This window comes from Schistocerca nitens, chromosome 11, assembly GCF_023898315.1.
Source record: "Schistocerca nitens isolate TAMUIC-IGC-003100 chromosome 11, iqSchNite1.1, whole genome shotgun sequence".
Lineage (NCBI taxonomy): Eukaryota > Metazoa > Arthropoda > Insecta > Orthoptera > Acrididae > Schistocerca > Schistocerca nitens.
The window spans coordinates 124,529,743-124,547,283 of NC_064624.1; the positions used below are offsets into that span (position 1 = coordinate 124,529,743).

Below are 17,541 nucleotides of genomic sequence, written 5' to 3' on the forward strand. Positions count from 1 at the left end.
ATAGGTGGTGTATTAAATGTTGGTATAAACAGTTTACAGAGAATGGGTGTTTGTGCAAAGGGAAAAGTTCTGGACGGCCGAGAACGAGTGAGGAAAATGTAGCACGCATCCAGCAAGCATTTGTTCGCAGCCCAGGAAAATCGACTCGCAGAGCTAGCAGAGAGCTGCAAATTCCACAATCGACTGTATGGAGAGTCCTACGAAAAAGGTTAGTTATGAAACCTTATCGTCTGAAATTGGTTCAAGCACTGTCTGCAGCTGATAAGATTAAAAGAATCGATTTCTGTGATTTTATCCTTGCTCAAATGGAAACAGATGAATCTTTCATTTCAAAGATTGTGTTTAGTGATGAAGCAACTTTCCACACTAACGGGAAAGTCAACCGTCACAATGTCTGTATATGGGGCACTGAGAATCCGCGGGAAACAACTCAGTATGAACATGACTCGCCTAAGGTGAACGTTTTCTGTGCCATTTCAGCCAATAAAGTTTTTGGTCCCTTTTTCTTCGAAGGTGCTACTGTAACTGGACTACAGTATCTGGAGATGTTAGAGAATTGGCTGTTCCCTCAGCTCGAACAAGAAGCACAACAATTCATATTTCAGCAGGATGGAGCGCCACCACATTGGCACTTATCTGTCCGTAACTACCTGAACGTCAACTACCCGAGGCGACGGATCGGCCGCCAGGCAGCCCGTGACAGAGCACTTCATCACTGGCCTCCAAGAAGCCCTGATCTTACCCCCTGCGATTTTTTCTTATGGGGGTATGTTAAGGATATGTTAAGGATATGAGAAATAACAGCAGCTATCCAAACTGTTACGCCTGATATGCTACAGAGAGTGTGGAACGAGTTGGAGTATCGGGTTGATATTGCTCGTGTGTCTGGAGGGGGCCATATTGAACATCTCTGAACTTGTTTTTGAGTGAAAAAAAAACCTTTTTAAATACTCTTTGTAATGATGTATAACAGAAGGTTATATTATGTTTCTTTCATTAAATACACATTTTTAAAGTTGTGGTATTCTTTTTGAATCATCCTGTAAAACAAGGATGATAATCAGTAGAGATAACATGAGAATAAAAGCTTCTGAACTGTTGTGTTATGTAAGAATGCCAAATGTTAAATAATTGAAAGTCCGGTATGGGATGATTATAATTTTATGAAAGGGACAGATCACTACTCACCATATAGTGGAGATGCTGAGTCGCAGACAGGCACAACAAAAAGACTATGAAACAAGTAAGGGCTTCTTCAGAATTATAGAAAAACACACACACACACAATAAAAACCACTGTATCTTGGTGCTGAGACCAAACTGCGAGCAACTGGAGTGCGTAGTCGGAATTGAAATAGAAAGCTGTGTAGTGCTGGAGTGGAAACTCTGAAGGGGATGGGTGGATGAAGGCCAATGACTAAGGTTGAGGCCAGGACAGTTGTGGGAATGTAGGATATATTGCAGGGAGAGTTCCCACATGTGGAATTCAGAAAAGCTGGCGTTGGTAGAAAGGATCTGGATGGCACAGGCTGTGAAGCAGGCATTGAAATGAAGAATGCTGTGTTGGGTAGCTTCTCAACAACTGGATGTTCCAGTTTCTCGGCCACTGGCTGTCGGCGGCCATTCTTGCGGACAGACAGCTTGTCGGCTATCGTGTGCAAGAACAACACAGCACAGTGGTTGCAGCGTAGCTTGTAGTTCAGGTCTGGTTTCTGCCTTTGATGAGATAAGTGATGCTTGTGAGTGGACTGGAGTAGGTGGTGGTGGTGGTGGTGGTGGTGGTGGTAGCGGTAGGATGTATGAGAGAGATCTTGCATCTAGGTCTATTACAGGGATATGAGCCATGAGGTAATGGGTTTGGAGTATGGGTTATGAAGGAACAGATGAGGATATTGTGCAGGTTCGGTGGGAAGTGGAATACCACAGTGGGAGGGGTGGGATGGATAGTGGATAGGACATTTCTCATTTAAAGACACGATGAGAGGTAGTCGAAACTTTGGCGGGTGATTCGGTTGCTCCAGTCCTCGGTAGTATCGAGCCCCAAGCGGAATGCGCCTCTGTGGGCGGATGGTGGGGACTTGAGAAGGTGGTGGGTGACTGGAGACATAAGGCACTGGAGATCTGTTTCTGTACAAGGTTGCGAGGGTAATTATGATTCGTGAAGGCCTAAGTGAGAACTTGAGTGTATTTTGGAAGGGACTTATCACCAATACAGATGTGAAGGCCACAAATAGCTAGGCTTTATGGAAGGGATTTCTCAGAATGGAATGGGTGACAACTGTTGAAGAGTGTGTGTGTGTGTGTGTGTGTGTGTGTGTGTGTGTGTGTGTGTGTGTGTGTGTGTGTGTGTGTGTGTGTCTAATTCTGATGAAGGCCTTTTCAGCAGTCTTTTTGTTGTGCCTATCTGCGACTCAACATCTTTGCCATATGGTGAGTAGTAACTAACTTTTTCATCATATTGTCATAATGCCAAGGCTAGGGGTTATGGGTGCACACAGTAATTAGTGAAGATGCACTGAATCCCACTCTGGCAGAAAGATCTGTCTGACAAAATTTGACTAAAAAGAGGGAAGGTTGATACAAAACATCGTGATGCATCGAGGTATCATTAATTTGATAATGGAGAAAAGTGTGGGGGTAAAAATTGTAAACAAACAACAAATCTCGATTACAGCAAACAGGTTCAAATGGATATAGGATGCAGGGTTTACACAAATATGAAAAGACCAGGACGGGATCGACAGATAGGAGAGCTGCATAAAGTTAGTCTTCAAGCTGATGACTCGAACGACGGCTCAGTTTGCTGACTATGTGTTTCTCCTTAGAGTCATTAGGAACTATACACTACAATTGAGAACAACAATATTTCTTTCTTTAATGTCTTTGAAGATAACTGACAGGATCAGGACTACTAGCCGATGTAGTGAACTTAATTCTCTCGGAATTTTTGTGTCATTAACATTAGCCACAGTCTTACATGGGGAAAGTTCACAGTCAGAATATAATACGTAGAATAAAGTCTCAGATCCTTACTGTGCAAGAGATGCTACGGAATGAGTACTTACATTATTCTCCATTCCATCCTCGTCGATTGTTAATTCTGGCTCGCTTTTAATGTTGTTAGTCCATTCCGAAACTGGTAGCAGGTCTTCAAGAACCTGAAAGAAATTGAAAGATGAAACTACATAATGGAAACCTTAACTAAAGCTCAGGGGAACATATATGAGGAGTTTTCAATAAGTAATACAACACATTTTTTTTTTCTGAAAAGTTGGTTTTATTCAGGATTCCAATACACCATATTATTTTCCACTCTTCTGGCTACAAAATCCTATTTTTCAACATAATCTCCATTCAATGCAACGGCCTTACACCACCCAACTGGGAGGGCCTGTATACCCACACGTTAACAGTCTACTGGTCAACGCTGGAGCCAATGTCTTATCACATCAATAAGCTCCCAAACCTCCCCATCGTCCACGTACTACTTCCTGCGGTGTGCAACCTTCGTTGCGCCAAACAGGTGGAAGTCAGAAGGTGCAAGATCCAGCCTGTAGGGAGGATAAAGAAAATCAGTCCAAGAAAGTTTTGTGAGCTCCTCTCGGGTGCGCAGACCCTTTCGTGGTTGATGGGTCATATATGTCCCACTAACTTTGAGCGCCAGTTCGAGTGTCGGGATATATGTTACCCAGCTCTGCACGGTGTTGCCATCTAGGGATGCCTGTACTGAACCTAAGAAAAAAATCGGGACTGCACTGCAAAGGCAATAGAGAAGCGGTAACTACTTTTGTTGACTGGGGTGTATATATGGCCACTGCAACGCCACTTATTTGTGGCATTCTTCAGTTTTCATCATTTCTCACTTTCCAGCGATGTCTGAAGTAAGTAATTCATCTTGTTATTAACTTAATAATAACTTTTTTGCTACAAATACAGTGTGGAATGTACTTCTCAGCGACTGTACTACCTTATAATCAAAATAAAATTAGTGGGACACATGTGTCCCAGCAGACATTATTTGTAAAGATTAGCAAGACAATTGATTAATGGGTATTCATCCAGGAAAAAGAGGGGATCAATGCCCACTTTCTTCCCAGCAAAGAGAGGAGTCTGTAGTGTGCCAGATGACGTCCGGCTCGTGAACATAGGCAAACGTGCACCGAAAGACAGTGGCCCTAGGAAGCGATGCAGATTCTGCAGCACAAACTCTAAAGAGAAGAGAACAAAAGTTGTTTGCACTGCTTGTGGTGTACCACTCTGTGCCACACCATGTTTTTCCAAGTTTCATGGCATGTAAAGTTCTGTAAGTATTGATCATGTATCATGAAAACTGAAATGTAATGAATATTTTTTACACTGGCTCTACACAAATAAAAAGATTACATGCATGTATAATTTGTAGTTATTTTATTATCCGCAAAATCCTGTTTATGGCTAAAAAAAAAAAAATTACAAAATCAGTCAGTCAGCAGAAAAGGTATCTTGCGTTGGTTCATGGGACATGTGTGTCCCACTTCCTGTTGTGAAAAAATTGAGAACTTAAAAAAATATTTTGGTGGTGAAAATATAATAATGGGACTGAAAAGAAACTGTTATCACCTTAATATTTTAAAAATCTGTAAAAAATGAATTTTATCCACGAAAGGGTTAAGCCTTGGGTTCTCACGGAAATGGAGAAGTTTGGTTGCTTTTTGTCGAAAATGAAGAGGACCGTCACCATGACTTCACTGGTTGAGGCTGCAGCAACTTTTTCTTCGTAGAAGACGTGCTGTGGCACCAGTCCATGGGTTGCCGTTTTGTTTCCAATTTGAGGTAATGAACCTATGTTTCATCGCCTATAACTGTGTTCAACAAAAAATTGTCACGATCAGCCTCGTAACATGCAAGCAATTGGGCATTTGACTGTTTTCAGGAAATTGTCTTAAATGGTTAATTACGTCATTTTATCAGAATGAGATTTTCACTCTTCAGCAGAGTGTGCGTTGATATGAAACTTCCTGGCAGATTAAAACTGTGTGCCGGACCTAGACTCGAACTCGGGACCTTTGCATTTCGCGGGCAAGTGCTCTACCAAGTGAGCTACCGAAGCACGACTCACGACTCGTCCTCACAGCTTCAATTCTGCCAGTACCTCGTCTCCTACCTTCCAAACTTCTGGCAGAATTGAAGCTGTGAGGACGGGTCGTGAGTCATGCTTGGGTAGCTCAGTTGGTAGAGCACTTGCCCACAAAAGGCAAAGGTCCCGAGTTCGAGTCTCAGTCAGGAACACAGTTTTAATCTGTCAGGAAGTTTCACGTCATTTTATGTTCACAACATGTTTTTTTCCCCTCTCGAATTTCAGTATTATTTTATAAAAATGGAAATGAAACTCAAATAATGTGAAAGCCACTAAAATGCTCCATTCAAGTCATGTGATGCCTGTGATGTCACTGGCTAGCTCACTGCCCCTACTGTCATAAAGCTAACTCACAGTGATGTCTTGTTCTGTACTTTTAAGTTTTGAAAAATGGATTACAAATGGCATGTACTACCACACTGTACAAATACGTCCATAAAATCTCTTCAAAAAGTGTTTTCGACTGCTCCAAAGAATAAGAAGATGGGGAAAAAAACGTCGCAATAAAGGATAGCATCATTAATAAATTCTTAGCAAAAATTATTGTTACATCCACTTCCTTGCACATCATTTGGTAGCTCGGTTGGTAGAGCAATGGACTATTGAATAATAGATGATATCCGTAGGTTGCTGGTCTGAATCCAGACAGCAAAAATATTTTAACTTACTTGTAAAACCAATTGACACTCCTTTTACATGAAAACCAATCCACAAATACAAAATTTCATCACACCAATTAGAAACAGAGAATTATTGTATTTTTTTTGGGGGGGGGGGGGGCTTTGAATGCGCTCACGTTTGCAATAGTTATCCACACACACAACGTTCGACAAGATATTTCCTAGTTAACGTGGCCACAAATTTTTACTTTTATTAGAAACAATTTTTTTTTATGTTTGTACTGTCCAGTTTGGATCCTTACGGTTTAAGTTTCTGAAATTTTATCATCTTACATACGATGAAGTTACCCCTGCTTCAGACACCGACATTAGTTTACACTCGAACAGCACAGCCCTCACATTTCTATTACCTGTGTGTTGTAATGCTTTATATCTCATGCATACAAAACCTCATAGTCTTACACCTTGTTGCACTGTGCAAGTATGGCAGTATGTTCACTACTAGCAAGACCTTCCAAGGAAGTTAATCGTTTGTGAGCAAAGCAAATGCATTTATCCTCAGTTGTCCATTATCACACTAAGATTAAATGAGAAGCTATATACAGGGTGTACCAGAATGAATCATCCGATTTGGGAAAAAAAAAAAGAAAAAAATTATGTTATTTGTGATATGTGTGGGAACAAAATACTGTTGGAAAGAGCAAACTCTTGAGTTTTACATGGTTCCCACTAGGTAGCAGCAGTGTGCGCCTACTTCAGTTCAAGTAAAAATGGTATCAGGACAACAGAAAGCATTTTGTGTTCTATGTTTTGCGCAGTGCGGGTCGGTAATAACCATTCAGCATGACTTTCATACAACTGAACATGGCACTGATGTCCATCTGGCGTGTGTTGCATCAACGTTTACACATGAAACCACACAAAATTCAGCTAGTGCAAGCCCTTTGTGAAGGTAAGAAACAACAACGTGTGGAGTTCTGTAATTTCGTTCTTGGCAAGATGGAGTACGACAGTTCTCTTACACACTTAACTGTTTAGTGACAAGCCAACATTCCATTGAAATGGAACAGTGAATCACCGTGTGGTGAGAATATGGCATACTGAACAACCACGTGAAGTTGTACAACATGAGAGGGACCCTCCAAAATTTAATGTGTTTTGTGCAGTTTCATGGGAAAAGGAGTATGGTCCATTTTTCTTTGCGGAGAACACTGTTACAGGAAGCACCTATCCTGATATGCTTGGGAACTTTCTTTTCCCACAATTGGAGACTGATTCAAATGACTTCATTTAACAACAGGATGGGGAACCACCACATTGAGAAGAGTGGGAATTTTTAAATCAAATGATTACTGAACAATGGATCAGTCACATTGGACCAAATGCTTCAGCCTTATGTTACTGGCTCCAAGATCACCGGACTTGACTGTATGTGATTATTTCTTGTGGGTATTTGTAAAAGACTATCTGCCTCCATTATGAATAACAATGCATGAACTGAGACATTGCATAACAGCAGCTGTGGAAGCTGTAACTCGAGACATGCTCTCTGCAGTGTGGGAACAATTTGAATACCACATTGACACATGCTGTGCATCTCAAGGGGTACATATTGAACACCTATTGAAAGGTGTGAGTGGGGGAAGTGTGGGGGGGGGGGGGGAGGAACCTTTTTTAGGTTCCCGTTCATCAAAAAACAAAATTCATTGTATATATTTATTAGTTTCAGAAATATAGATGTGCCATATCAGATCATTCTTTTTGATACACCCTGTATAATACATTCCATCATCGAAACAACTGTTATGAGTTCTTGCTGATGCTGTTTTGTGTAAAACTTTTAAAAATACATGACTCTTCCACGACTCGAACCTGTGTTGTTATCCCATCACACGCACAACATGTTGTGCCACCTAGCGCATGTTACAGGCGGCCGATCTGTTGAGTGTCTTGTAGAGCGGAAATCAGCACTAAGATTTGCCAAGAATAATTCGGAAACTTCTTGGCAGATTAAACCTGTGTGCCAGGCCGAGATTCGAACTCGGGAGCTTTAGCTTTTGCGGGCCAGTGCTCTACCAACTGAGCTACCCAAGCACAACTCACGACTTGCCCTTACAGTTTTAATTCTGCCAGTAGGGCAGCTCAGTCAGTAGAGCACTTGCCCGCGAGAGGCAAAGGCCCTGACATTGAATCTCGGTCTGGCACACAGTTTTGATCTGCCAGGAAATTTCATATCGGCGCACACACTGTTACAGAGTGAAAATTTCATTCTGCAAGAATAATTTTATTGTGCTTTGGGTCGCAGTTCATCATTGATAGTCAAAAATCTACACTCCTGGAAATTGAAATAAGAACACCGTGAATTCATTGTCCCAGGAAGGGGAAACTTTATTGACACATTCCTGGGGTCAGATACATCACATGATCACACTGACAGAACCACAGGCACATAGACACAGGCAACAGAGCATGCACAATGTCGGCACTAGTACAGTGTATATCCACCTTTCGCAGCAATGCAGGCTGCTATTCTCCCATAGAGACGATCGTAGAGATGCTGGATGTAGTCCTGTGGAACGGCTTGCCATGCCATTTCCACCTGGCGCCTCAGTTGGACCAGCGTTCGTGCTGGACGTGCAGACCGCGTGAGACGACGCTTCATCCAGTCCCAAACATGCTCAATGGGGGACAGATCCGGAGATCTTGCTGGCCAGGGTAGTTGACTTACACCTTCTAGAGCACGTTGGGTGGCACGGGATACATGCGGACGTGCATTGTCCTGTTGGAACAGCAAGTTCCCTTGCCGGTCTAGGAATGGTAGAACGATGGGTTCGATGACGGTTTGGATGTACCGTGCACTATTCAGTGTCCCCTCGACGATCACCAGTGGTGTACGGCCAGTGTAGGAGATCGCTCCCCACACCATGATGCCGGGTGTTGGCCCTGTGTGCCTCGGTCGTATGCAGTCCTGATTGTGGCGCTCACCTGCACGGCGCCAAACACGCATACGACCATCATTGGCACCAAGGCAGAAGCGACTCTCATCGCTGAAGACGACACATCTCCATTCGTCCCTCCATTCACGCCTGTCGCGACACCACTGGAGGCGGGCTGCACGATGTTGGGGCGTGAGCGGAAGACGGCCTAACGGTGTGCGGGACCGTAGCCCAGCTTCATGGAGACGGTTGCGAATGGTCCTCGCCGATACCCAGGAGCAACAGTGTCCCTAATTTGCTGGGAAGTGGCGGTGCGGTCCCCTACGGCACTGTGTAGGATCCTACGGTCTTGGCGTGCATCCGTGCGTCGCTGCGGTCCGGTCCCAGGTCGACGGGCACGTGCACCTTCCGCCGACCACTGGCGACAACATCGATGTACTGTGGAGACCTCACGCCCCACGTGTTGAGCAATTCGGCGGTACGTCCACCCGGCCTCCCGCATGCCCACTATACGCCCTCGCTCAAAGTCCGTCAACTGCACATACGGTTCACGTCCACGCTGTCGCGGCATGCTACCAGTGTTAAAGACTGCGATGGAGCTCCGTATGCCACGGCAAACTGGCTGACACTGACGGCGGCGGTGCACAAATGCTGCGCAGCTAGCGCCATTCGACGGCCAACACCGCGGTTCCTGGTGTGTCCGCTGTGCCGTGCGTGTGATCATTGCTTGTACAGCCCTCTCGCAGTGTCCGGAGCAAGTATGGTGGTTCTGACACACCGGTGTCAATGTGTTCTTTTTTCCATTTCCAGGAGTGTAGATATAAGATACTAAACCATTTGCACGGAAGTTCCACGATTCCTTAGTTTTGAGCAAGTTTAATGATGTTGCAGGGAGCAGGGAAAAGAAAGTCCATCCTTGCACATATCACTGCTTTAAATAAGTGGAGCATAAATGTGTCAATTTTCATAAGATCCCCACTATCAGCGTTCATGTAATTCCTTTCTTTTGTTACTTAAAAGTTGTAAATGTATTTTCCATCACTAAGTAGCTAAACTATTTGCAGAAAAAGCATGTAAAAACCTGGTAACTTCTGCCAACGCTTCTGTAACACATTTACAGCTTTGTCTTACTCCTAGTCTGTGATGCCACCAGAGCTTCTACCAGTAGCAGAGCATTTTCGATCGTGTGGCCAAATCCTGATGTTAAATGATTTTTAAGCTTTAATTAGATAAAAATAATAGCTATTTTGTAAGAATATTGACTGTAAATGAGAGTTGAATGTTATAAACACTAAAAATAACAACAATCTGAACCATATTTTTATCATAGGAACACAGTCTATTCCATACAGATGGTGCTTTGTTGCTCTGCACGGCTTCTGTTAGGTGGTGTGGAGCCCAGCGAACACACACCATTCAGTACCCCAACTGGCGGACAAGCATGTGAGCACTAACAACAGAAACATCCAGCTCTGCAGCAAGGTGTATCTGTGATCTACTGACCACCTCAAATAGTGTGTCCACACGTTCCAACTTTTCAGGAGTCACAGCTGTGTGTGGACAGGCGCCATGTGGGAGGTAGGGACAGGTTTGTGCAACCTTGTTGCAATGATGACAGACACCTCGCCCAACAACTCACTGTGCTTTTGTTCACTGCCAGGTCTCCGTAAAAGATTCTACAAGAGGCTACAAATATCTGTGATGCTCCAATTTTCAGCCAAAAGAAACTCAATAACAACCCCCTGCCTGGAACCCACCTCCATTAGACACCACTTTGAAGGTATAATGCCACCACCTACCGTATTTACTCGAATCTAAGCCGCACTCAAATCTAAGCCGCACCTGAAAAATGAGACTCGAAATCGAGGAAAAAAATTTTCCCGAATCTAAGCCGCACCTGAAATTTGAGACTCGAAATTCAAGGGGAGACAAAAGTTTTAGGCCACATCTCCAAATCGAAACAAAGTTGGTCCATTGTAATATGAGACACAATTTAGATCGAATGAATGACGATACAGCTACAGTAGTTTGGTACGAGTTGTAAGCTTAGCAGTTACGCTTTGCCAGGTAGCCATTGCTATGAGTCAGGCGCTCCGTCCTTATTTATACGGGTACGATTCCTTTTTCACGTGCTTTGTCTGGTTTGAATTGATTGCTTATTTTTCTTTGATATGATAAGCGCCGTTTTCTTTGTTATAGGTGTTTACGTCACTCTAAGCTGAAAATGCATTACTGTACTGTGTCATGCATTGTTTGTTGCATTCTGATAGTGCGTGTTTACGGCCTGTCGCCACTCGCGGCATAGCTTCCTTTTGTGTGCGCTACCGTCGCTTATAATTTTTTTTTTAAAAAAAGAGGAATCGTCTCATTAGCGAAACAATGGCAAGAGACTGGTATTTGTTGTTACTTACACTGCTGCTTTCTTTGCTAATGATTAACAAGAACCAAATAATAGACTGCGTATGATAGATGTTCTGAACGACAGTTTAGCGAAAATTTTTCTCCGTTTGAAAATCTTTGCAGGCGCCTCTTTAGTACGTTACATTCTGCACAGAAATTAGAGTCATCTTAGATTTAAAAATGTAGTCAATTGCCATGCTTCATTTCTGACTGTATCACTATTAGGCATAAGAATAATACGAATATAAAGATGGCATGATATGTATATTCTTCCGCGTTTGCTGTTGTCTCACTCTAGTTTCGTAGTTTATTAGGCAGAAAGGATTTAAATGAGATAGCAGCAAACACGAAACAATACGTAGTAAAATGTTTATATTCGTATTATTCTTATGGTGAAGAGAATACTGCATGTCATTCACAATTCATAAAAGTTCCTATTAGTAACCATCTCTTCTCACAGGTAGGAAAAAATCCAGAATGTAGAGTTGGCCATACTGACAAACATCCCAAACAGTCTTGCCAGTCGGATTTTCGTAGTACATTGAAATGCTGCTGCTACATTCGAAGACGAACAATACGGAATTTGTATTTACTTCGTTGGATAATGTACGAAAATGCAGCGGTCGAAACTCGGAGCGGAGAAAAAAGATCGTCTTCCACCTGTTTTTTGTTTTTATTATTTTTATTATTTTTTTTTAATGACGCAGCGGTTTTGGTGCCAGTATTTATCTTTGTGCCTACCAAGCATGCCTATGTAGCGCTACATATATTCGACGGCAGAAGTTAGTTGTGGCGGCACCCACCAACATTTTTCAGAACTTCCGCTTGCTTTGCACTCGATTCTAAGCCGCAGGCGGTGTTTTGGATTACAAAAACTGGAAAAAAAGTGCGGCTTAGATTCGAGTAAATACGGTATCTGAACTTCATTAAACTATAAGCGCTGAAGTGGAAATATCCACAATTTCCCACAACAAATTCTGCATTTTTTCATTGGCCGAGGAAAAAAAATATGTATTGCACTACTTCTTGAACACCCCTCATACCAAGTTTAAGAAATTATTTCAATAAAACAGACTAGGTCACATGTAAGATGTATATTTCACTTGGTGACTAATTTTGGTGTCTTATAAGACCATCATCAGACCATTTTTACTCTGTAAACAAGAGTATTACATTTAGTAAATGGTTAATAAATACAATCATAGAAGTAAAAGAAGATACAATAAATTGCTGGTATACTCACTGGAGACAGTAGGGGATGGTGGTATGGAGGAGGCAGCTCTGAAGAGGTGTGACAAACACTGCTGAATGAAGTCGAGTTGCTCGTGGTCTTATAGTGAAAACTTCGTTCACTGTCTCTGGCGTAGCATCACAAATAGGCAATAGCAGAGAGCTGTTACTATTATCTGCGAACGCTGTTTGTAAACGTATATTATTACAAGTTAAAATTATAGAAAAAACAGCTAGGGATATTACGAATATATGGTACATCAATGACGTGCATCATAAATTGTTCTGAAATAGCAAAGAATGCCTAGTCCGATGACAGTGGCTCATTTCGAAGCATGCTACCCTTTACATGTGCTTGTACCAAGACAAGTGTGGCAAAAATGGTTGATAGGACACCAACTAATTACCAAGGAGACAAATAAGAACCGATATTATCTGCTGTCAGCCAAAGATACTTAACAACCTCTGTGAGTGCTGCTTTCAGTTACAGATGCTGTGGAGTCATCTGTGGCTGTCTTTTACGTATGTAGAAAACATCAGTTGCCTGTTGTAAAATTACGGAAAAAATAACTGTAAAATAATCATTTACATGACACGCTTTTTTTAAAAAAAAACATAGTGACTACGACATTACATCTTCAAAATGATTTCAAAAATGTAGCACACATTTTTTTGCAGATGACAAATAACACATACATAAAGGCTGCAATGGAAGAATTAAAATAAATATTAATGTAAAAGGACCAACCAAGCTGATAACAGCAGTGTCACAGTATTAATTCACAAGCTGTTTGTCATCATGAAGTAATGTATTTTCATTATGTAAAATGTATTTGGGAGAATAGACTGTTAAAATCAACAACAGAAAAATATTTAAAAAAATAAATAATATTTACAAGAAGTGCTACATTGTAATGTGATTTTTAAAATGTGTGGACATTTTGCATAATAAGTCTCATAAGCATTGAGTACTGAGGTCATGATGATCAGCCTTTGTGGAACACACAAAAATATTTATTGCAATCCAAAAATGAGGAGGCATAATATCTTATTTAACTAAATGCCTGGCATCTATGCTGTAGCACAAGTGGCAGTACAGAGGACAAAAACACATTTGCTCATCTGCGATCTAGAGTCCTCCTTATTACAGGTGAAAAATATTTGTGGCCTAGATGTAGATATCCAGGAGTAAGCAATTACATACACAAGATATTGCACCTTGTTTTTGAGCTGCAATAAATATTTTTTTATGGGTAACACACCATCCACAAATGCACTTTTAGACTGCTATGTAAACCAGGCTAATCATCATGGCCTCTGCGCTCACTGCTTATGCAACTTATTGTTCAAAATATCCCCACAGTTCCAAAATGGCATTACAATCTAATTTTTAATGTAAATATTATTTTATTTAACAATTTCGGATTATAGACTTTAACAGTTTATTCTCCCTAACACACTTTACATAATGCAATTACACTGATGAGCCAAAACATTATGAACAGATTGTTTGTCCAGCCATGAAACAAAATACCGTATATCACTGATTCCCTGTATCAGGGATCCGACAGTATGTTGGAAGGTTTGTGGAGGTACGCGGCATTAGATGTCTATACACAGGTTATGTAATTTGCACAAATAATAGATAGTGATTTGCAAATGCGGAGATGGTGTTCGATAGTGACCAAGATGGGCTCTACAGGATTTACATCAACCAAATTTGGTCACTGAGACATCAACGTCAATTCACTATTGTGGTGTCACCGCCAGACACCACACTTGCTAGGTGGTAGCTTAAATCGGCCGCGGTCCATTAGTACATGTCGGACCCGCGTGTCGCCACTGTTAGTGATCACAGACTGAGCGCCACCACACGGCAGGTCTCGAGAGACGGACTAGCACTCGCCCCAGTTGTACGGACGACTTTGCTAGCGACTACACTGACAAAGCCTCGCTCCTTTGCCAAGCAGATAGTTAGAATAGCCTTCAGCTAAGTCCATGGCTACGACCTAGCAAGGCGCCATTAGCCTTACATAGCAATTGATACTTATCGTATAAAGCATGTCTCATCAAGAACGATGTATACAACAAGGATGGATTAAGGTTAAGTATTCCAGAAGCTACGTACTTTTCTTTATAGCATTCATTACGTATCCTGTTTCAGACCTCACGCCATCCTTCGTGTGTTTATAGCGTGCATAGCGGTCCCCTCAAATCACACTGTGTCGGCACTTCTGTCGACACATCAACTATAATGCTCCATAAACCAATGTAGCATGGTTCTTGCTCCAAGACATGGACAATTACACCACTGAAAGATGACGCAGCTGTCAGGGAAGACGTCAAGCGTGAAGGGACGCAGATGGTTCGCAGCTGTCTGCGTGTCTTCGACTACTACCACGGGTCCCGCGCAGTCGCAGGAGAATATCTTCCGTAGCAAAATACTGCTCCCACCAGCCTGCATCTGTGGTGCAGTGCACATTTTGAGCTGCCATTCACCTCAGTGACGGCGTTTGTGGAGACAACTATCGACCCAGTGTAGCAAAAATGTGATTCACCGGAAGAACCAACATTCTGTGAAGAGTCGTGGACATCCAACCATTTAGCGCCTAGTCGTAGTTTCACTGAACTCTTGCCTCTTTCCGTAGATGCTCAGAACAGCTACATGTGAACATTTCACCTGCTTCGCCGTTTTTGAGATACCTGTCCACAGGTTCTGCATAGTAATAATCTGCTCTTTGTCAAAGTCACTTATCTCAATGGTTTTCTCCTTTTCCAGCACATATTGCGCTGTCCCCGCCCCACTGATGAGTTTTATTATTTGTGTAGTTTGGCTCTGTTTTAATGTTGACTAAATTCGTCGAGTGAAACAGGGGACGGCGCAGCTGATGAAGAAAATGTCACCTATGGCGATCATTCACCAGTAACTGACGCTGTCTGACTGCTTCTCGTAATAACTCTTATTCAGAACTCTTTTTTTTTTTTTTACAATAGTTACAGCGATTTATTTCTGATACCTATGTACAGTCGGCTCTTGAGGTACCGCCTACTGCGTTACTGGCCGTTAAATTGCTTCTCACTACTTTCCCTGTTATACACAAAGTTCCTCATTATACATTCTTCGTTTTTTTCCTCCGAAGACCAAAAACTGCCTCGGAGTATCCCGCCGCCACGACTCTGGACCTCCATGGTGCGACGTCATCAGCCTCATCGTGTTTGCTCCATGGCGGCCCGCTACTTGCCGCGTCAATGAAAGTCCGCACCGGTTGCTGGCTCGGTGTCTGAATTATCCCCACATATGAAAACCAAATACTTCCGCAGTATTTATGCACATAACTAACAAATCCTAACCCGCAACTCAATTTTATCATTTAATTAGAATTTGTGCCAGGCCAGGGGCGATAGATGGCACATGCAACAATCCGCTTGTCATCTGTTACACCACAATATCTTCACTTGGGTGATCCCCCGTCCATGTCTGCTCCACTTACAAACTTTTGCTACCACGTCACATGCCCGCAACACCACCAGGCAACATCCAATGTCATGGTTGACAGTGTTCTTAATATTTTGACTTATCAGTGTGCAATGCTTCACAACTACACACAGCTTGTTAACTAACACTGAAACTGCTGTTATCAACTTGATTGCTCCTTTTACGTTAATATTTATTTTAACTCATCAACTGCAACCTCAATGTAGAACATATTATTTCTCATCCACACAAAATGTGTGCTACATTTTATAATCCAAATTTATATATATATATCTAAAAACATAGATGATGTGACTTACCAAATGAAAGTGCTGGCAGGTCGACAGACACACAAACAAACACAAACATACACACAAAATTCAAGCTTTCACAACAAACTGTTGCCTCATCAGGAAAGAGGGAAGGAGAGGGAAAGACGAAAGGATGTGGGTTTTAAGGGAGAGGGTAAGGAGAAATTCCAATACCGGGAGCGCAAAGACTTACCTTAGGGGAAAAAAGGACCGGTAAACACTCGCGCGCGCACACACACACACATATCCATCCACACATATATAAGGATGCGGTTATATAGATGATAATTTTACAATTATTTTCCCTTAATTGTAAAACATGCCACTTATCTTTTCTGTACATGTAAAAGACAGCCACAGATAACTCAACAACATCTATAACTGAAATCAATACTCAGCTATTTCCATATCACTGCCGACTGAGTTCTGCAACATCTTCAGCTGACAGCAGAGCATATCGAGTCACATTCGTCTCCTCAGTAATCAGTTGGCATCTTATCAACCACCTTTGCCACACCCACATTGATACAAGCACCTGTAGTGAGCAGCAACTTTGAAATGATCCAGTGCCATAAGGAGAGGCGTTCTTCACTATTTAAGAACAGTTTATGATGCACATCATTTACGTACTATATATTCACAATATCCCTAACTGTTTTTTTCTATAATTTTAACTTACAATAATACAGGTTTACAAACAATCTTCACAGGTTACGGTAACAGCTCTCTGCTATTGACTATTGGTGATGTTATGCAGGAGGCGGAGGGCAGAGTTTCTGCTATAAAACCACGAGTGACGGAGCTTCACTAAGCAGTGTTCCACACGCCTCTTCAGAGTGGCCTGCTGCTTGCCACTGCTGTCTCCAATGGATATACCATCTATTTATTTTATGTTATTTCACTTCTACGATTCTACACTATGGGATCAAAAGTATCCGAACACCAAACTGAAAACGACTTACAAGTTCGTGGCACTCTTCATCGTAATGCTGGAATTCACTGGACCACACTTAACCTTGATGACAGTTTCCACTCTCGCAGGCATACGTTCAACCAGGTGTTGGAAGGTTTCTTGGGAAATGGCAGCCCATTCTCCACGGAGTGCTCCACTGAGGAGAGGTATCGATGTCGGTCGGTGAGGCCTGGCACGAAGTCGGGTTCCAAAACATCCCAAAGGTATTCTGTAGGATTCAGGTCAGGACTGTGCAGGCCAGTCTGTTACAGGATGTTGTTGGCATGTAACCACTCTGCCACAGGCCGTGCATTATGAACAGGTGTTCGATCGTGTTGAAAGATTCAATCACCATCCCCAAACTGTTTTTCAACAGTGGCAGCAAGAAGGTGTTTAAAATGTCAATGTAGGCCTGTGCTGTGATAGTGCCACACAAAATAACAATGGGTGCAAGCCCCCTCCATGAAAAACATGACCACACCATAAAACCACTGCCTCCGA

The 17,541-nt window shown here is 42.3% G+C and overlaps 1 protein-coding gene across 1 annotated transcript in view; it reads right to left on the bottom strand.

Moving 5' to 3' along the window:
* Nucleotides 1–17,541, bottom strand: part of LOC126212699 (uncharacterized) — a 106,801-nt gene that overhangs the window by 26,708 nt on the left and 62,552 nt on the right. Inside the window, exon 7 of the mRNA XM_049940114.1 lies at nt 3,066–3,158. Within this exon, the coding sequence (XP_049796071.1) occupies nt 3,066–3,158 (93 nt within the window). The remainder of the gene's footprint in view (nt 1–3,065; nt 3,159–17,541) is intronic.